This window comes from Leptodactylus fuscus, chromosome 4 (genome assembly GCF_031893055.1).
Source record: "Leptodactylus fuscus isolate aLepFus1 chromosome 4, aLepFus1.hap2, whole genome shotgun sequence".
In the NCBI taxonomy this organism is placed as follows: Eukaryota; Metazoa; Chordata; class Amphibia; order Anura; family Leptodactylidae; genus Leptodactylus; species Leptodactylus fuscus.
In genome coordinates, this window is record NC_134268.1 from 43,518,084 (window position 1) to 43,539,921 (window position 21,838).

The following is a 21,838-nucleotide window of genomic DNA, read 5'->3' on the forward strand; positions in this document are numbered from 1 at the left end:
GATACCATGGTACACTACACATAACTGCGCTCCTGGCCTTTTTTTTACAATAATACATAACAAAACTTCATTTTAAAACCCTTGGTGGCCCAAGGTGTCAATGACAACATGTCTGAAGATTTTGTCTGATTTCGTTTTCGCAACTTACAATTTAAAAATTAAAAAACTTGAACAACCGTGCGGATAAGCCATCTGCACTGTAGCTGTGACTCCATTCAATTCCTGTGATCCCCTTTATTCCAAGATCTGCATGCCCATGGCACCATTATATTTTCAGCATGTAATTGCTAAAACAGGCAATCCTTAAAAGGGGTTGTCCAGGCAAAAAGGCCAGGGGAGGGGACATTTACTATTTTTTTTTAAATATCATACATTCCCCGGCTGCTCTGGTGCCTCCCAGCACGTCCGGTCCTACCAGTCCATTGGTGTCTTCAGGTGGAGTCCTCACTGCATGCAGTGGTGTAACTAGGAATGGCGGGGCTCCGTGGTGAACTTTTGACATGGCCCCCCCTTCCTGACCGACACGGAAGACTTCAACCGACTGACACCCCCGCCGCAATTCCTGTGTGCTCTATTATGCCCCATAGTGACCCCTGCACACAGTATTATCCCCATAGTGGCCCCTGCACACAGTATCATCAGTATTATGCCCATAGTGGCCCCACTAGTGTCTTCAGTAGTTGATACCTTTTTTAATGGCTAACTCATAATGATGACAGATTATTACGTTTCGAAGCTCTCGGCTTCTTCTTCAGATATAACTAAAAATTTCTGAAGGCTGCATATTTATGTACAACAGGACACATAGGGAAAGAATTTTAGGAGGGAGGGAGGAAGAGTGAAAGAGGCTATTGGTATGTACAAGTAAACAAATCCCCAGTTCCCAGGTTCTTATCAGTTCAGAGTGTCTTTATGGCTGTCTCAGGTCAGTGATTTCTGTAGGATGCCATGAACCCATGTGAAAGGTTCATTCCATTCTCCAGAGAGTTAAATAAGGTCATGCACTTGTACTCATAAATCCGTCTGTTCTTCTTGGATTTAAAATTCCCTCTTAAAAAAATCTAAATTTTCATGTCACTGGTGGTATCTACTGAATACTTTCAAGTTTTTTGTCTTTTTTTTATATTATACATTTCCACAAAGACTTCTGTGATTTCATGTCCGTACTGACCAGGAGTGCACTAGAGAAGAAGCTAGATTGGAAAAGTGCCTGTACAAGATTACATCTATATACTGTATAACATATACACTGTCTACCAATAAGTATTTGGACACCTGTGGTAGAATAGAAAAATAACATTTCTTCCTATCCAATAGTTGGTAGACCCCAGCAGATGCTTCCTTAAGGAAGGGATTGAGCAACACAATACTCCCGGATGCATCGTGACACTCCTGGTGTATGTGAGCCATCGGTTGGGTGCGGTTTCTCTTAAAAATTACATTGTGGATGTTATTTCAAAGAGAAAAGATAAAATGAACATAAGGAAGCTGGAAGGATCAGGTTTTATAATATTTTGCTCCATCCTTTACCTGTGTGAATATTAAAATAGGATCTGTCTCTTCTTATAGCACACAAGATAATTTTATGTTGTAGTGAGACATTTTTTCTTCTTACCTGTTTGTCCGCTGTAATACATATTTGTGCTTCTCGTCTCTGGGAGAGAAGGGTGGCATACTGAATAATAACTATGTGAGAGATGAGAAAACAGCTTTGTAGTTTGTTCCATCCACTGCCGGATCAAAACGCTTTGCTGCCAGGAATCATGATAAAAAATGTAAAGCTACAGTAGCGTACACTTCAATGGCTATAGGAAAAGGTAGAGGATGATGCACGTGCTTCTACTTTGTATTTGTTGAAGGGATTGTCCACTTTCAGACCAATATTGAGAGACCAATGTTGTAACTGATAGCAGAGCACAGAGAAATCTAAAAATCAAGATGGTGTCTGAGCAGAGTAGACTGGATGCTGAACTGCAGGGATGAAAGTGCAGCGAACATAACATTTTGGAAGGTGTGAAAGACAATCACATGAGGGATGCAGGGATGGAATTATTAAAAAAAAAATATCATTTCATTTTAACCTGCTCATATATGAGAGATAGCTATCAGTCAAAGGCACGTTCAGCCAACAGATCTTTCACCCAGCTCAACCATAAGGTTGTCGCTACATAAAGGGTAACTCGAAAAGTGTTGAGCTTCACCATCAAGCAAATATTTGGAGCAAAACATATAGAAAAGATATTTGGTGCAAAATAAGCAGGCACAAATCATCTCTCGCCTACCAAGGAGACAAAAATTTGGCGATCACTTGGAATTTATGGTGCACAAAGTAAATTGGTGTAAATTCCAATTTCATAAATATGTTGTAAATGGTATGCATTATAAATGATGGTGCAAATGTAGTGTCAGACTATTATTGATAAATCTGCCCCACTGTGTCAACACCAATGGGACCATCAACACCATGGGGAAGGTGTTGGGCAAGGATTACTTGTGAAAGCCAATGCACTTGTTGCAGTGGTGAACCTAGCCTCTCTGCTGCCTGAGGCAGACGATCAAAAGACGCCCCCCCTCCCCCCGTATTGAGTCCGCTGCTCTTACCCTGTGTTGGTTAAGAGCAATGTACATTAAATGACAGGTACAGACAGAGCCCACTTTGTCGGGTGTCTTTCTACACCCTAATGTAAAAAATATAGTGGTTTTATTACTTTTCTGATGGAAGAAAAAGTGGTGCATTTCTTCTATTACAAAAGTAAACAAACAACGTCCGCCATGTTGTTTATGTTAGTGGCAATGGGAATGGACACTGATGGAGGGGGCTCCATTACTCTACTAATGTGCATTTTTCTCATCCCATGAGTTACGACAGTAATCGACATTAATAACAGTTGTGTGAACATAGGGTAAGTCAGTCTTCAAAAAAATGTAAAGAATAATAAAGAGCTTTAATTTAAAGAGAGCATTGAAGTGAGAGGCAGCCAAGAGACCTACAAGGAATTACTAATCTGCTTGTAATTAGAGAGACTGACATCAGATAGAAAAGGATCTTCGGCCTCATGAGACCACCATAAAATAAAATCATCCTCCAAAACACACTGGGGCAGATTTACTAATCCTGTGTCATTTTTAGACGGTAAAAACGCAGACTAGACAGTCTTAAAATGTAACAGAGTCACCATTCAATAATAGTCACTGATATAAATCGGGCATAGTTTATGGGCCGATTCACATGGCAGAATTTTTATGGTGGCATCTACTGCAAAAAGTCTGTCTCCGATACGCCTCAGTGGGAGTCAGATTCTTCAATTTCAGCCTCCCGAAAAAATAAGCCGGTGGAAAAGAGAATTTTCAAGTGGATTCTGCCCAAACCTCCTGTTGATTTTTTTTTTTTTTTTTTTTTTAATGTAAATTGTGAGCCCCATTATGGGGATCACAATGTTTTTGGCTATTAGTATGTCTTTGTAGAATGGGAGGAAATCCACGCAAACACAGGGAGAACATACAATCTCCTTGCAGATGTTGTTCCTGGCGAGATTCGAACCCAGGACTCCAGTGCTGCAATGCTAACCACTGAGCCACCGTGTTGCCCCCTATTGAAATTTTTCTGTGGCAGATTCCTCCTTGTGAATTTACCCCAAGACTGTGTAGTCTAACTTTGCACTGTCTATTAGACAGTATTCGTAAATCTGCCCCACTGGCGTTTCACTAAATAACAACGTGAAGGACTGAATGATTATGCAGTCAATGTTTTTGTGTAAGAATGTCTCTTTGTTACTTCTTTACTATATATAATACAGTCTAACGCACAAAGCAATAATACATGTTCTGATGTCTTGTAGGAAATATGAAGACGAGTTAGACATGGATAAGGTGACGGCTGCCATGGTTCTGACCAGTCTTTCTACAAGTCCTTTGGTTCGCAGTCCACCAATTCGACTTACTGGTAATGTGGCCAGTTACTTAAAGATTTATTTCTTTTCATATAGTCAGAATATTTCATTTCTATATAGGCAGTATATATTTTGTACTTAGGAGTGATGTGTGGCTAATGTTTTGTGCCAATGAATGAAAAAAAAAAAAAATTAAGCTATTGTCTTGATTTACAGTATTTTACCATTTTGCAAACATAGTATGCAGAGCTATTTGTCTCCGTGGTTACAGACTACAAATTCTGTGTAGTCTGGTCCTACAGTCATGTGTTTATTTTTTTATGCATAATTATATAGCGTCATCATATTCTGTCCCATGTAGGGCTCACAATCTACATTCCCTATCAGTATGTCTTTGGAGTGTGGGAGGAAACCCACACAAATACTGGGAGAACATACAAACTCCTTGCAGTTGTTGTCTCTGGCAGGATTCATACTCAGGACTCCAGCGTTGCAAGGCAACAGTGCTAACCACCCTTATACCCTTATACCAACTTTCATCTGCTTCTCAACTACTATCTGTAGTTTTACAAGAAGCACAGGAAGCTTAAAGAGAGTAAAACATGACTAAAGAATCCGAGTAGGCACAAGACTGGGCCACCGGTAGTGGCATGGGCGCACCGAGTATTATGACATCATGACACTTGGCGTGCCCAGGTCACCGCTAAAGCCCAATCACAATTTGGAATATTGGAAAATTTGTCCATCTCTATTTGTAACCACTGAGATACATAGGCCTGCATTGGAGCTGTATACACAAATAGTATGAGTATTACGGTACAGACGTTTCAAAACATTTTTTGCATAGTTATGTTTAGGATGTGATTTGCTATAGATAGCTGATAGGTGGCTTGGTTATGAAATTATAGCATCAGGACAGGCATAAGTTACCAAGGGGAGATCCTAAACCAGGGGTGGGCAATTAATTTTCCCATGGGGCCACATGAGAAATTGTAACGGTTCTAGAGGGCCATGCGTGCCGCTGCAAATTTAGCTCCACCCAATTCTATGCTGACTCCGCCCATTCTCAATCATTTTTCCATGTGCCTCCACAAAGTATAATCCTCCTACAGTCACCCTAACATTATACACCCCCACATTATAATGTTCTCCTCCAAATGTCCCACAGTATTAAGTCCCTCTCCTTGTGCCCCAGTATAACCTAGCAGAAACTAGAGGGGACATTAAACTGGGGCAGCTGGAGGGGGACATTAAACAGTGGGGATAGTTGCAGGGGGACATTAAACTGGGGGCAACTAGAGGCAGACATGTCCCCCTCCAGGTACCCCCCCCATGGTTTAATATTCTCCTCCAGCTGCCCCAGTTTAATGTCACCCTCCATCTGCCCCTCTAGTTTAATGTCCCCCCTCCATGTGCATTCAGTTTAACTGCCCCCTACATCTGCCTCTAGTCCTCCCTCTTGCTCACACATGCTGTCTCTTCTCTCTTTATTATCCGGCAGCCTCCACTGCCGGCAGCTTGCAGCAAGCACATAGTCCCGTGTGGGTCCGCCCACTAGCGAGTCATAGCCTATCCTGGTGATAGGCTGTGATGATGTCATCACAGGTCCTTGAACAAACTCCCAAAAGCTATGCGGGCCGGACAGAAGCAGTCAGAGGGCCGGACGTGGTCCGCGGGCTGTACATTGCCCAGGTCTGTCCTAAACAGTGGTTACATCCATGACCTACGCTCCATTTGGATTGGGTATCCAGGAACACTGTGCCCAGCAGGGCATTGTACATGGCTATCTCCATCAGAGAGATAACAGACTGGTGGTTGTATATGCACACCACTGACCCATTCACACTGGGGACTAGGAGGCGTCAGATTGAAGAAGCGATCGAATCCCCATCATTAATGTGCTTATTCCTATTCTGTGGGTAGCAGATTAGCGATGTTATTGGCTTCTAAGGATGCCACACTTATATTGCACTTACAATTGACAGACGTGAATGAATCTTGGAAAGATGCCGGTTATGTACCCTCCAGTTCCAGCAGCAGTGGTTATTGGAGCTGGAATACAACAAGTGACTACTCGAATCCATCAACTCCATCACCACCATTATCTGCAGATAATTTCAAGCACTTCCGATGCATCCTCCATCCGGATGACATCGCCGATGACACAGACTCTAGGAACTTATTTTTTGAAGATCCCGTTCCAAGAAAAAGAAAGGTAGTAGTTTATTTCATCTTTTTATGCATGTGATAGTTTGTATGAAACCTGTAACTACCTGTGTGGATTTATGTCTTTGTTGTATGTATTTTACATATCTATGATAGAGAGGAGCAAACCGGTTCATATCGAATACAAAACTTTAGGAATTCACCATCCACGAAACCAGAAGTGAAATTATTATAATCCTAATATATTGTTCAGTATAATATGTGGACGCCCAAGGCAGGTGGGAAAAAATAACAAGTAGCCTCACCCATCCTTTACTTATTCTGGGCCTTCTCGCTGGCGCTCCCTCTCAGCCTCCTGGATGACATCATGTGCCCTGGTTCACAATCAGAGGCCTCTGCAGTAATATAGGGCACACCGAGCGTTATGACATCATGTGACCGCTGGGGACCAATCACAGACCTAAGTAGTGACCATGGACGCATGAAGTCACTCAGGAGGCTGGAAGAGGACCAAGAAAAGGCGCTGTAATCTGCGAGGTGGACCAGAAGAGGTGAGGGAAGGTGAATATAAATGTTTATTTTTTTCCACCTTCCCTGGGCCTCCACCTTTTATGCTTTGGGGTCTGAAGAGACCCTAGAGTATGATCATTTTGCTTCCAGCAATATCTGAATAAGTTCGGATTGAAAGGAACTGGAGGGTCAACAATATCTATTTATCTATCTTATATCTATCCATCCATCTATCCATATATCTGTCCATCTATCTATCTGATATCTATCTATCCATCTATCTATCTATCTGATATCCATCCATCCATCCATCTATCCATATCTCTATCTATCTATCTGCTATCTATCTTTCTTTCTATCTATCTATCTATCTATCTATCTATCTATCTATCATCTATCTATCCCTCCATCCATCCATCCATCCATTCATCCATCCACCCTTTCCTCAATGTCTAGGCTACATCTGTATGATATAGGCTGCTACAGTGCTTACAACACATTTCTATTTATTCCAGATTTGAGACAAGTGACTTATGGATACAATCTGTTCTGTGGGATGTGTTATGTCATCTTACGTTAGTCACTCGCTGGAGATCGGCATCTTTAGTTGTGTCTGATGTCTCAGCTGGTTAGACTAACATGAAGCTCAATGTTGCTCTCTGTTGCTGATCTCAGCCTTTAGCAATTGGAAAGAACATCTTCAGGAACAAAGGGACCCATGTTACCCATGTCATATGAATTGGTTATATTAAATTATCATATTTGTATGCAGGAACATCAATTTTTAATTTGTTTTCAAATGTATATTACAATAAAGGAAGGAAGAGATGACACCGCAAGACAGGCAGACATGTGTCATATACAGACAGGGGAGGATAGAAAAGTGGTGAGCGAATTCATCGCTGGGTTTGTGAACAGAAAAAACGGATAAACAGGAAAAAATATGAAAGAGAAACATGGGGGCCTATAGCAGACCTGACAACAAGGACCTAAAAGCAAAAATTGCTTCATAGAAGAATACAAACAAGACTGGTTGTCGGGAAAGTATAGTAAGTCAGTAACACCGACGTAACAATATTATTAGTAATGCTAAAAACAATAGAAGCTTCGTTGGATTTGGAACCATTTCACTAGATTGTGGATCTTGGCTTAAAGGGGTTATCTATCACTGACATTTATGGTATATCCATAGAATAGAATATACACATGGGATGAATGGTAGTCAAAACCAGGGCGGGTGACCATCTAATGTGTATGGGATACCCCTCATTATATCCCGAATCTGCAACTAGGGCAACTGGGTTTCCAAATCTATGGCCAACTTTAGGATTGTGTATTCATACAGAAACTGTTCTCCTCCGATCCTAGACTTGTTCACTACCTTATTACATGGTAAAGTAAAACTCATCACCCTAGGAAGGATAACTGTGGTCAACTGGGATTTGAGGTTGGTGTGAAGTGGTTATACATAGGGAATCGAGGACACCCTTCAGTTTATTTGTCTGGGTCTCTGCAATCACCTACAAGTTATGTTTGGAATGGTACATGAAGATTTCAGAGGGTGAGATGTTCTTGGTACTTAGCCCATAAACCTCTTGGTGAATATTTCTTGTGATGATATTGTTTTCCCACTCTCACAGCTTATCTACCTGTATATTGCTCCTAGACGTTATATGTGGTTGGTAAAGCTGTAGCCGGTCTGACATTTGGTGGACCAGAAAAAATGGCAGCATCCTATGACAACACCACATAGCCAGTCAAGTCAATACAATCCATTATATGTAATGCTATGTGTAGGGGACATGGATATATCTATAATAAACTTGTGTGTGAACTATGTTTTAAAAATTGCTAAACCCGCTTACTGGGACCATTCATGGAACAGGATAAACCAGTGGAGAAAGGTCCCTTCTCCCAGTAAGAATGGGTTATATATGTATTACAAACATATGGTAAGTGTTAGGGATCATTCACATCTGCGTCCCGGCCTCCGTTACACAGGTTTCCGTTTCCTGCCCGAAATTGGCCAGGAAACGGAAACCTGCAGGCAATTTTCAAACCCATTCAAATGAATGAATGGGTTTGAAAAGTGTCCGGCCGTGAGTGCCTGTGAGTGTTTTGTGCTCTCCGCGGCGAAACCATTTTTTTTTAAACGGACACAAAGTCGGACATGCAGGACTTTGTGTTCGGTTTTAAAAAAACGGTTTTGCCGCGGAGAGCACAAAACACTCACCGGCGCTGACGGACGGACATAGTCTGTTAAGTTTCTGCCTTCTGAGAATGGAGACCGGACGCTGGTGTGAACCCAGCTCCACTTGGATTTTTTTTACATGTAGTCTGCCTTTAAGAGCAATTTTACACCCGGGGAACAACTGTTAATAGGGGCAGCTAGCAAGAGATGGCATAGTTTGTATTTTCTTTTTGATTATTTGGAGATGGAAGCCCATTTACTGTATGTCATATATGTATGGTTTAATGTTGAGATAATCCATTGCCCGATGCTCTTTGTATCTATAGAACTCAATGAAAGTGATGTTCAAGTGTCTTTGGAAGAAATGCGGGAAAATACTGAGCACTGCAGCGGGAATCAAGAAGCACATCAGGACCATTCATCTTGGGTAATTCACCCAGATTTTCTTTGTATTGCGGCAACTATAACAAGGAAAGTGACACGTGGAGGAACGATAAATCCAAAGATGTCATTACTGTAAATCATATGCTGTGATCTCTATAAAAACTGGGGCCACTAAGAGCACTGAAAGCAGATCTGTTAGCTATAGAGTAGGCCACTACAATTTACCAGTATTTAAGATTTATGAAAATCACATCCTTCAGACCACCTTCTGTTAGTCATAATATGCTTATGGTATACACACACAGAAATCCTTGCTCAATACTCATTACTAATACTAATTACTCATAATATACTTAGTTTGTGCAAAGAAGAGTGTCTTCATCCTATACCCAATCTTTGATTTCTAGTACATACCTAGTGCACACCTCTGCGCCTTCTGACCGCCAAAATCACTTTTAGGTAAAAGTATAATGAAAGGCAGCTAAATATTGCTGCAGTGAAAACGCGTTATTTTTTCTGAAACCTTTTTTTATTCAGTTTTTGCTGCGTTTTTCTCAGTTTTTTTTTTTCTTAAATCTATAGGGAAAGTGCTTATGATTCCACAGATAAAATTAATATTCTCCATTTTTTAAAATAAATAAATAAATAAATTACAAACATTTTTTTTTTCCAAAAATGTTTTTTTTTTTTCACAGTGTGTTGATGATATTAAATTAAATCTCATTCAGTTTGCTGGTACTGTGAAATGCAGCATTTTATTGGTAAATCTAAGACCAGTTTCATTTGACCAAGTTCTGGCCAGGAAATTCTGTATGTGTAATGGCCACTGCCCCGAAGGCTGCTCATCTTTTATGTGGATAGGTTTCCGTACGGGAGGTTCCCAAGTGGACTCCCCGAACTGAAACCCGAACGCAGATGTGAACCAGGCCTGAATTCAGCATGCTAGTTCAGCCGGTAAATAAAGCCCCATACATGGACTAAGTTTCCCAACCTGGACTTGGCCATGTGAAACTAGCTTTAGTGGTCTTTCTTATGCAGAATTGGTCATAAATGAATATGTTAACAAGGTGTGCTTCATTTCCTATTCGTGATAGATAACTACCATTAATATATTGTAGTTTTGGGGTTAACACAATAAAAAAGTAACTTTATATAGGGAAACATCTAAAAAAAAAACCTACCCCTGATATGGAGCAGGTACTTTTTTAAGGGATTTTCAGTTCATAACCTATCTATGTTGGCTCTTCTCCGATTACACACTTGAAAACAAACTTTCTGAGAAATATATATGTATACATATTTCTATCCACAGACGTACTGGAGAATCGGATGACTGTGATGGAGAAGAAGACTTTTACTATACAGAGGTCAGGCTGAACAATGATTGTGGTACTGAAGGACTCTGCAGCCTCTCATCTGTGTCTCCATCTTTTGCATCGCCTCCCTCTACAATCCTTTTTCCAAGTACTGGAAGTTGTGACTCTCTATATAACAAGACAGAGACCAAACTGAATAGCCGTCTAAGCAGATCAGCGCCCAATACCGTATACCTAGTGCAGGCTGATCATGCTTACCAGGTAAACCACAGGAATAGCATTGATATGAATGAGAAATTGGTTAGTTGTAATGTACTACATGATCTGGTTACCTTATTACAGCTACAAGTCTGTCAGTCACTATTGGAGCAAACCTACCCATTTTAGCAGGACTGGCTGTCTATCGTGTGGAGACCTCCTGAAAAAAGGATAGGGTATGTTGAATTTCAGCATCAGATCCTTTTGTTCTCGGGGCAGATAAACCGCCACCAGAGGTACCTGGTAGCAGTTTACTCTGCTCACCCCATTGAAAACACCCGCACACTCGGCCAAGTCAATTGTACATCAGACTGTAATCAGAATAAACAACTGTTAGCCAAATACTTGTTTGGTTGACAGCTATTAAAGGTGTATAGACATCTTTAGAAGTTCTAAGCCTCCACTCATCCATCCACATGATATGTGAATAAGATTTAGTTTGTAATTTTCTGGAATAATTGGCATCTTCTATGAAGGCTGCATACCTTTAAGAGAGGGATCCTGGAGGTACAATACCAGTCAAAAGTTTTAACGCACCTTATCATTCCATGATTTTTCTTGATTTTTTTCTACATTGTTCTTATATTGAAGACATGAAAACTGTAAAGGAACACATAAAATTAGGTAGTACAGTGCCTTGTGAAAATATTTGGTCCCCCTTGAACTTTTCAACCTTTTGCCACATTTCAGGCTTCAAACATAAAGATATCAAATTTTCATTTTGGGGGGAAGAATCAACAACTAGTGGGACACAATTGTGAAGTGAAACGAAATTTATTGGATATTTTAAACTTTTTTAACAAATAAAAAACTAAAAAGTGGGGCGTTCAAAATTATTCTGCCCCCTTGCGTTAATACTTTGTAGCGCTACCTGTTGCTGCGATTACAGCTGCATGTCGCTTGGGGTTTAGTTTTGCACATCGAGAGACTGAAGTTCTTGCCCATTCTTCCTTGCAAAACAGCTGGAGCTCAGTGAGGTTGGATGGAGAGCGTTTGTGAACAGCAGTTTTCAGCTCTTTCCACAGATTCTCGATTGGATTCAGGTCTGGACTGTGACTTGGCCATTCTAACACCTGGATACGTTTATTTGTGAACCATTCCATTGTAGATTTTTCTTTATGTTTTGGATCATTGTCTTGTTGGAAAATAAATCTGTGTCCCAGTCTTAGGTCTTTTACAGACTTCAACAGGTTTTCTTCCAGAATGGTCCTGTATTTGGCTCCATCCATCTTCCCATCAATTTTAACCATCTTCCCTGTCCCTGCTGAAGAAAAGCAGGCCCAAACCATGATGCTGCCACCACCATGTTTGACAGTGGGGACGGTGTGTTCAGGGTGATGAGCTGTCTTGCTTTTATGCCAAACATATCGTTTTGCATTGTGGCCAAAAAGTTTGATTTTGGTTTCATCTGGCCAAAGCACCTTCTTCCACATGTTTGGAGTCTCCCAGGTGACTTGTGGAAAACTTTAAACAAGACTTTTTATGGATATCTTTGAGAAATGGCTTTCTTCTTGCCACTCTTCCATAAAGGCCAGATTTGTGCAGTGTATGACTGATTGTTGTCCTATGGACAGACTCTCTCACCTCAGCTGTAGATCTCTGCAGTTCATCCAGAGTGATCATGGGCCTCTTGGCTGCATCTTTGAGCAGTCTTCTCCTTGTTTGAGATGAAAGTTTAGAGGGATGGCCGGGTCTTGGTAGATTTGCAGTGGTCTGATACTCGTTCCATTTCAATATGATTGCTGGCACAGTGCTCCTTGGGATGTTTAAAGCTTTGGAAATCTTTTTCTATCCAAATCCAGCTTTAAACTTCTCCACAACAGTATCTCGAACCTGCCTGGCGTGTTCCTTGGTCTTCATGATGCTCTCTGCGCTTTAAACAGAACCCTGAGACTATCACAGAGCAGGTGCATTTATACAGAGACTTGGTTACACACAGGCGGATTCTATTTATCATCATCAGTCATTTAGGACAACATTGGATCATTCAGAGATCCTCACTGAACTGAACCGAGTGAGTTTGCTGCACTGAAAGTAAAGGGGCCGAATAATTTTTCCCGCCACACTTTTCAGTTTTTTATTTGTTAAAAAAGTTTAAAATAACAAATAAATTTCGTTCCACTTCACAATTGTGTCCTACTTGTTGTTGATTCTTCCCCAAAAAATAAAATTTGATATCTTCATGTTTGAAGCCTGAAATGTGACAAAAGGTTGAAAAGTTCAAGAGGGGCTGAATACTTCTGCGAGGCACTGTAAATAAAAAAAAAAAGTGATAAACAAACCAGTATATGTTTCATATTTTAGAATTTTCTGAGAATCTCCCTTTTGCTTTGATGACAGATTTTCACGTCAGCTTCATGAGACAGTCACCTGGAATAGTTTTCCAATAGACGGAATTTATAGAAGTGCTGAACACTTGTTTGGTGCTTTTTCACTCTTTGGTCCAAGTCAGCCTAAACCATCTCAATTGGGTTTAGGTTGGGTGATTTTGAAGGCCATGACAATTGAAGCAGCACTTTCACTCTCTTTATTGGTCAAATATCCATTAAATACCCTGGAGTTGACTTTGGTTTCATTGTCCTGTTGAGAAACAAATGATGGCCCCAAAAAGCACAACCAGATGGATTGGCATATGCTGGAGAAAGTTGTGGTGGCCATGCTAGTCAATGAGGTTGCCTGTGGAATATTACACTGACAGGCAAAAGACCACAGGCCTTAACCTATTCGAACAGTTGTGGATAGAGTTGAAGAAACAGCTATTTTTGTACCCAAGTGAGTCGACTAGTATGCCCCAACATTGGGAACATGTAGAAGAGACCTGGGATCAGATTTTAGTTGAGACATGTTTTAATATGATCGACGCTCAGAAGGATTCAGACAGTGTTGAAAGTTAAAGGTGGATTTACAAGACAATTTATGGTCTCAAAAAAGAAATTTCGCAATAAGCTCCTTACAAGGTATAACTGTTAACTGAAAGCCATTCCAGGTGACTACCTCATGAAGCTGACTGAGAGAATGCCAAAATACACAAAGCTATCATACAGCAAAAGGTAGGTACTCTGAAGAAACTAAAATATAAAACATATTCTAGTTAGTTTAACTATTTTTTGTTTTCTACTTCATTCGTTGTGTTCCCTCATAGTTTTCATTTCTTCACTATAAATCTACAAAGTAGAAAAAGGAGTGTTCAAATTTTGGTACTGTAAAACATAGTAAATGTGTGGCCACTTATGATGTCATTTATTTCTTCAGTTATTGTTTCTTGTAGGGTTTTACATTTTAGTTTTACAACAGTTTTCCAATATGGAGACAGTTTAGCATTGGCCTGTATGAAGATGTACCAAACATGATTGAGTCTTCAGAGACATTCTTAACCACTTTGCACTAAATTCAGGACAGGCGAGTTCATCACTTCAAGGAAAGGGCCCATCACTTCATCACAAGGAAAGGGCTTCAAGGTCTAGGGAGGACCGTATGGTCTCTCTTCATTTTGAAGCTGAAGATCATTGAGAACTACAAGTCCATGAAGAAGCACGTCTGAAGGTCAGGAGCTTTGGAACTAGCAGGAGAGAAAATAAAGGTCATCTAATGATAATTTCAGCTAATATTTTTTTTCATTTTTGCCTCTTGTATGGTTTTAGAAAGTTAGATAAAAGTTTATCTATAGCACGGCTGTGTTGGATGGAAGCAGAGGTATACAATTTATAGATACTGGGTTACATTTTACCCCATCATTTTTTCCTGAGTCTGAAACACATGCATTAATACTTATATTATAGATTTCTATTCTTTCATATAACACCAAAAGTTCGTACATCCAAGATATAACTATGTGAAGTGACCCTCCCCCACCTTCATTTTCTCTACGTTAGGCCTCTTTCACATCTGCGTTGGTAATTTGTTCGGGGAGATCGCATGGGGACCCCTCTAATGGACTACCGAAGTCATTGCCAAGTGGTGTGCAGTGAAAGCACATGGACCCCATAGATTATAATGGGGTCTGTGTGCTTTCCGCACGAGTCATGCGGGCTGGAAAGTAGATCGTGAAGTACTTTTCTGTCCGCGTATTCCGTGCGGAGACCATGCGAAAAGCACACGGACCCCATTATAGTCTATGGGGTCCAAGTGCTTTCACTGCACACCGCTTGCCAATGCGTTCGGTATTTCGTTCGGGGGGCTTCCCATGCGGACTCCCCTGAACAGATTACCAACGCAGATGTGAACGAGGCCTTACACAGCCCCATACTCCATAGACAGAAACATTCAGTGAGAGGCAGAAACAGCTTAGAGAGAAAAGAATGAGTGAAAAAAATGCAGGATTTCACAGAAAGGAGATACAATTTGTTAATAAAGTTTATTGTTACAAAATTTATTTATGACATGAATACTGCCAGAAAATCAAAAGTTATCCAAAAACTTAGTTATGCTTTAAAAAGTTTTTGGGGGACTTTTTATTATCTATATTTCCTTATTTATAAGATCAAGTGGACTTGAACCTGGGATCAAATAAACTCCAGTACAATGTACTGCAATACAAAGCACATTGACTCCTTATGTTGCCACCAGCCTGTCATGACAACCCCTTGAACACTACAGTCATTGTAGGGGGTCCAAGGGATGGAGGGGGGATCTTTCCAGATGTCGTGATTGCTTTTGTTCATGGCATCTGTGGGGTTAAGCCACCAAAGACGGAGTATTGTCAGACTCCAGCAGCTAATTCCAGGTCTCTACTGTATAATGACAGCTCCTGTGCCTGCGGAATAAAAGCGCCTTACTATGATGGTGCTGAGTGTTAACTAGACGTTCAGCATAATGTAATAGTATGGTGCATAGCAGGAAAGGAGTTAAAGAGGACCTTTCACCACCATCTCCAACTCTGCATCCTTCAGTAGGTGCCACCTGAATGATTCCAGCACAGGTAGAATTTTGCAAACTGTATGGGGATGATCGATTATATTACTGCATGTCAATGAGCACCAATTAACCTATTTTATTGATTGTCACTCATTATGGGCAAAAAAATCTGTCCACATAAAAGGACCCATATTCCAGTTATGTACTGTCCTTAAATGGAAAGAATGGTGCATGAAGGTAGACCTGCTGTGGTTCCACCCAATATATATGATCCATTTCATGATCATGTCAGGATCAAGACGACTCAGTGTCAGTAACTTCCATATATCCAGTCTGCTGTTTCAAGATACCTTTAATGAGGGATATAAATATTCATGTAAAGCAGAATACTTTCATCCTTAGCCACAATATATATAGCGTACAGCTGAAACATATGTGATTATCCACTGTCGTACAGTAGTCTGGTATCCCATTGTAATGAAGTGGATCGATTACTGGGCTTTCCAGATCAAGCAAAGAATTTTGAGGAATTCCATTAGATATTCTTGTAGAATTTCCAGCCGAAGATCAAGGGCTATTTGCTGTGTGTTGAGATTACAAGGGTCCCTTTTAAGTACTAAGTTACTGAAGAAATAAAACTAAAATTGATTTATATATAGGGGTTGTTCACATTTTTCACATTTTGATCTTTAGTTTAACTGATCAGTTTTCTGGATACAAAAAGTGTAATGCTAAAAATAGCTGAAAACGGATGGAAACGGATGACCATCCATTTACATAGAGTCAATGTTAAAAAAAAAGGATCAGCTTCAGTTTGTCTGTAATAGATATGTTTTTATGTAACGTATGTAAGCAGATGTTTCCAACCCTTCTCACACGCTTCTAGTTTTTAAAGGGGCTCTATCAGCAAAATCATGCTGATAGAGCCCCACATATGCGTGAATAGCCTTTAAAAAGGCTATTCAGGCACCGTAAATGTTATATTAAACTACCCCCCCCCATTTTAAAATAAAACCCTAAAAAAGAATGTGATCTACTTACGCATCGTGCACGCTGGGCGGGCATTCAGGGTGCGCCGTCTTCTTCATCTACGCCTCTTCTTCCTCCGACGTCCTCTGGTCCCGTCCTCCTCCGGCGCTTGCAAGCGGACACTGATATAAAAAAAATGGCCTGGGCGCCTGCGCAGTAGCCGTAGTAGAAGCCACATGCTACTGCGCATGCGCACAGGCCATTTTTTTATATCAGCGTCAGTTTGCGAGCGCCGGAGGAGGATGGGATCCGAGGAAGAAGAGGCGTGGATGAAGAAGGCGGCGCACCCTGAATGCCCGCCCAGCGTGCACGATCCGTAAGTAGATAACATTCTTTTTTAGGTTATTATTTTAAAACTGGGGGGTAGTTTAATATAACATTTACGGTGCCTGAATAGCCTTTTTAAAGGCTATTCACGCATATGTGGGGCTCGATCAGCATGATTTTGCTGATAGAGCCCCTTTAACATGTGTAAGCTGATGATCAAAATGTGATGTGAATGACCCCTGTAAAAATATTCTTAAACCCTTTCAGCTGTTGTGAAAATTGATATTAATTAGAGATGAGCGAACAGTGTTCTATCGAACACATGTTCGATCGGATATCAGGGTGTTCGCCATGTTCGAATCGAATCGAACACCGCGTGGTAAAGTGCGCCAAAATTTGGTTCCCCTCCCACCTTCCCTGGCGCCTTTTTTGCACCAATAACAGCGCAGGGGAGGTGGGACAGGAACTACGACACCAGGGGCATTGAAAAAAATTGGAAAAAGTCATTGGCTGCCGAAATCAGGTGACCTCCATTTTAGACGAATAGTGGATTTCAAATCCGGGTCATATGAGAATGTGAACTTTGTGACTATGAGACAGGGATAGCTGTACAGGCAGGGATAGCTAGGGATAACCTTTATTTAGGGGGGAATGTTATTAAAAATAACTTTTTGGGGCTCTATCGGGTGTGTAATTGTGATTTTTGTGAGATAAACTTTTTCCCATAGGGATGCATTGGCCAGCGCTGATTGGCCGAATTCCGTACTCTGGCCAATCAGTGCTGGCCAATGCATTCTACACCGGTGGAGTAGTTGAGCTAAGCACACAGATTCAGCTCTGCTTCAATCAGCGCTGGCCAATGCATTCTATTAGCTTGATGAAGCAGAGTGTGCACAAGGGTTCAAGCGCACCCTCGGCTCTGATGTAGCAGAGCCGAGGCTGCACTTGAACCCTTGTGCACCCTCGGCTCTGCTACATCAGAGCCGAGGGTGCGCTTGAACCCTTGTGCACCCTCGGCTCTGCTACATCAGAGCCGAGGGTGCGCTTGAACCCTTGTGCACACTCTGCTTCATCAAGCTAATAGAATGCATTGGCCAGCGCTGATTGGCCAATGCATTCTATTAGCCCGATGAAGTAGAGCTGAATGTGTGTGCTAAGCACACACATTCAGCACTGCTTCATCACGCCAATACAATGCATTAGCCAGTGCTGATTGGCCAGAGTACGGAATTTGTCCAATCAGCGCTGGCTCTGCTGGAGGAGGCGGAGTCTAAGATCGCTCCACACCAGTCTCCATTCAGGTCCGACCTTAGACTCCGCCTTCTCCGGCAGAGCCAGCGCTGATTGGCCGAAGGCTGGCCAATGCATTCCTATGCGAATGCAGAGACTTAGCAGTGCTGAGCCAGTTCTGCTCAACTACACATCTGATGCACACTCGGCACTGCTACATCAGATGTAGCAATCTGATGTAGCAGAGCCGAGGGTGCACTAGAACCCCTGTGCAAACTCAGTTCACGCTAATAGAATGCATTGGCCAGCGCTGATTGGCCAATGCATTCTATTAGTCCGATGAAGTAGAGCTGAATGTGTGTGCTAAGCACACACATTCAGCTCTACTTCATCGGGCTAATAGAATGCATTGGCCAGCGCTGATTGGCCAGAGTACGGAACTCGACCAATCAGCGCTGGCTCTGCTGGAGGAGGCGGAGTCTAAGATCGCTCCACAACAGTCTCCATTCAGGTCCGACATTAGACTCCGCCTCCTCCAGCAGAGCCAGCGCTGATTGGCCGAATTCCGTACTCTGGCCAATCAGCACTGGCTAATGCATTGTATTGGCGTGATGAAGCAGTGCTGAATGTGTGTGCTTAGCACAAACATTCAGCTCTACTTCATCGGGCTAATAGAATGCATTGGCCAATCAGCGCTGGCCAATGCATTCTATTAGCTTGATGAAGCAGAGTGTGCACAAGGGTTCAAGCGCACCCTCGGCTCTGATGTAGCAGAGCCGAGGGTGCACTTGAACCCTTGTGCACCCTCAGCTCTGCTACATCAGAGCCGAGGGTGCGCTTGAACCCTTGTGCAGCCTCGGCTCTGCTACATCAGAGCCGAGGGTGCACTTGAACCCTTGTGCACCCTCGGCTCTGCTACATCAGAGCCGAGGGTGCGCTTGAACCCTTGTGCAGCCTCGGCTCTGCTACATCAGAGCCGAGGGTGCGCTTGAACCCTTGTGCACCCTCGGCTCTGCTACATCAGAGCCGAGGGTGCGCTTGAACCCTTGTGCACACTCTGCTTCATCAAGCTAATAGAATGCATTGGCCAGCGCTGATTGAAGCAGAGCTGAATCTGTGTGCTTAGCTCAACTACTCCACCGGTGTAGTTGAGCTAAACATACACATTCAGCACTGCTTCATCACGCCAATAGAATGCATTGGCCAGCACTGATTGGCCAGAGTACGGAATTCGGCCAATCAGCGCTGGCTCTGCTGGAGGAGGCGGAGTCTAAGGTCGGACCTAAATGGAGACTGGTGTGGAGCGATCTTAGACTCCGCCTCCTCCAGCAGAGCCAGCGCTGATTGGTCGAGTTCCGTACTCTGGCCAATCAGCGCTGGCCAATGCATTCTATTAGCCCGATGAAGTAGAGCTGAATGTGTGTGCTTAGCACACACATTCAGCTCTACTTCATCGGACTAATAGAATGCATTGGCCAATCAGCGCTGGCCAATGCATTCTATTAGCGTGAACTGAGTTTGCACAGGGGTTCTAGTGCACCCTCGGCTCTGCTACATCAGATTGCTACATCTGATGTAGCAGTGCCGAGTGTGCATCAGATGTGTAGTTGAGCAAAACTGACTCAGCACTGCTAAGTCTCTACATTCGCATAGGAATGCATTGGCCAGCCTTCGGCCAATCAGCGCTGGCTCTGCCGGAGGAGGCGGAGTCTAAGGTCGGACCTGAATGGAGACTGGTGTGGAGCGATCTTAGACTCTGCCTCCTCCAGCAGAGCCAGCGCTGATTGGTCGAGTTCCGTACTCTGGCCAATCAGCACTGGCCAATGCATTTCTATGGGGAAAAGTTAGCTTGCGAAAATTGCAAACTGACAGGGATTTCCATGAAATAAAGTGACTTTTATGCCCCCAGACATGCTTCCCCTGCTGTCCCAGTGTCATTCCAGGGTGTTGGTATCATTTCCTGGGGTGTCATAGTGGACTTGGTGACCCTCCAGACACGAATTTGGGTTTCCCCCTTAACGAGTTTATGTTCCCCATAGACTATAATGGGGTTCGAAACCCATTCGAACACTCGAACAGTGAGTGGCTGTTCGAATCGAATTTCGAACCTCGAACATTTTAGTGTTCGCTCATCTCTAATATTAATACTATTTAGGGGGTGTTCGCACCTACAAACTTAATGCTGAATTTGAGACAGAATTCACCTCAAATATTACCTAAAATCAGCTTCCCATTAATTTCATTGGGAGGCAGTGGCTGATTTTTTTCAGCTGCCAGAAAAAAATCAGTTGCCTGCCCGTTCTTCAGACAGAGTCCTCCTAAAAACTCCCAATGATATGAATGGGAGGCAGAAAATTTGATGTGGAATTTGACGCAGAATTTGACAAATTCCGCAAGAAATTCCACTCATGGAATATGAATTTGGTTCTGCAAAATAGGCAAGATACAGTAGCACTGCTGTCCAAATTCTGCATCAAAATATACACTGAAATCAGTCGGTTTTTGTCCAGTTCCTGAAGCAGAAATGTTCAGCTTGACAAATTCAGCGTGAAAATCTGATGTGTAAACACCCACTTGGGAATTAATTTTTGCCATTTAACAACCCAGATTACCTATGAATTTAGAATTAAGTTGGCATCTTCAAAAGTCAATGTTAAAGAGGACCTTTCACCATTTGGCATCAACAGACTGGGACCAAAATCTTCACAAGGTTTGGCAAGGAGAAGCGCTCACCCAATTGGATAACGATATGTTTATTAAGGCACGACGTGTTTCAGGCACTTAGGCCCTTTATCAAGTGCAATAAATCACCTTCCCAGAGCAGCTGGGAGTCTTAGTGGTTCCGAGTTCAGGCTCTATTTAATAGATAAAGGGCCTACTGCACTTGATAAAGGGCCTAAGTGCCTGAAACGCGTCGTACCTTAATAAACATATCGTTATCCAATTGGGTGAGCGCTTCTCCTTGCCAAACCTTCTGAAGATTTTGGTCCCAGTCTGTTGATGCCTCTACGTCCCAGTGACGTTTCTTCCAGCTGCTTCCCTCTCGGTTTCTAACATCTTTTTAACCCCTTCCCGCCGATGGCATTTTTTGATTTTCGTTTTTGACTCCCCTCCTTCTAAACCCCATAACTTTTTTATTTCTCCGCTCCCAGAGTCATATGAGGTCTTAATTTTTGCGGGACAATTTTTTCTTCATGATGCCACCATTAATTATTCTATATAATGTACTGGGAAGCAGGAAAAAAATTCAGAATGGGGTGGATTTGATGAAAAAATGCATTTCTGCGACTTTCTTACGGGCTTTGGTTTTACGGCGTTCACTGTGCAGCCAAAATGACATGTCCCCTATATTCTGTGTTTCGGTACGGTTCCAGGGATACCAAATTTATATGGTTTTATTTACATTTTGACCCCTAAAAAAAATTCCAAAACGGTGTTAAAAATTTTTTTTTCTAAAAGTCGCTATATTCCGACGGCCGTAACTTTTTTATACATAGGTGTACGGGGATGCATAGGGCATCTTTTTTTGCAGGGTCGGGTGTACTTTTTAGTTCTACCATTTTTGGGAAATGTTCTTGCTTTGATCACTTTTTATTCAAATTTTTATCAGAATTAAAACAGTGAAAAAACGTCGGATTGGCACTTTTGACTATTTTTCCTGCTACGGCGTTTACCGAACAGGAAAAATATTTTTATAGATTTGTAGAGCGGGCGATTTCGGACGCGGGGATACCTAACATGTA

At 42.1% G+C, this 21,838-nt stretch overlaps 1 protein-coding gene across 1 annotated transcript in view; it reads left to right on the forward strand.

Moving 5' to 3' along the window:
- ZNF704 (zinc finger protein 704) overlaps positions 1–21,838 on the forward strand; it is a 74,340-nt gene that overhangs the window by 44,200 nt on the left and 8,302 nt on the right. The window contains exons 3-6 of the mRNA XM_075272120.1: positions 3,840–3,943; positions 5,876–6,105; positions 9,084–9,184; positions 10,454–10,718. Of these exons, the coding sequence (XP_075128221.1) occupies positions 3,840–3,943; positions 5,876–6,105; positions 9,084–9,184; positions 10,454–10,718 (700 nt within the window). The remainder of the gene's footprint in view (positions 1–3,839; positions 3,944–5,875; positions 6,106–9,083; positions 9,185–10,453; positions 10,719–21,838) is intronic.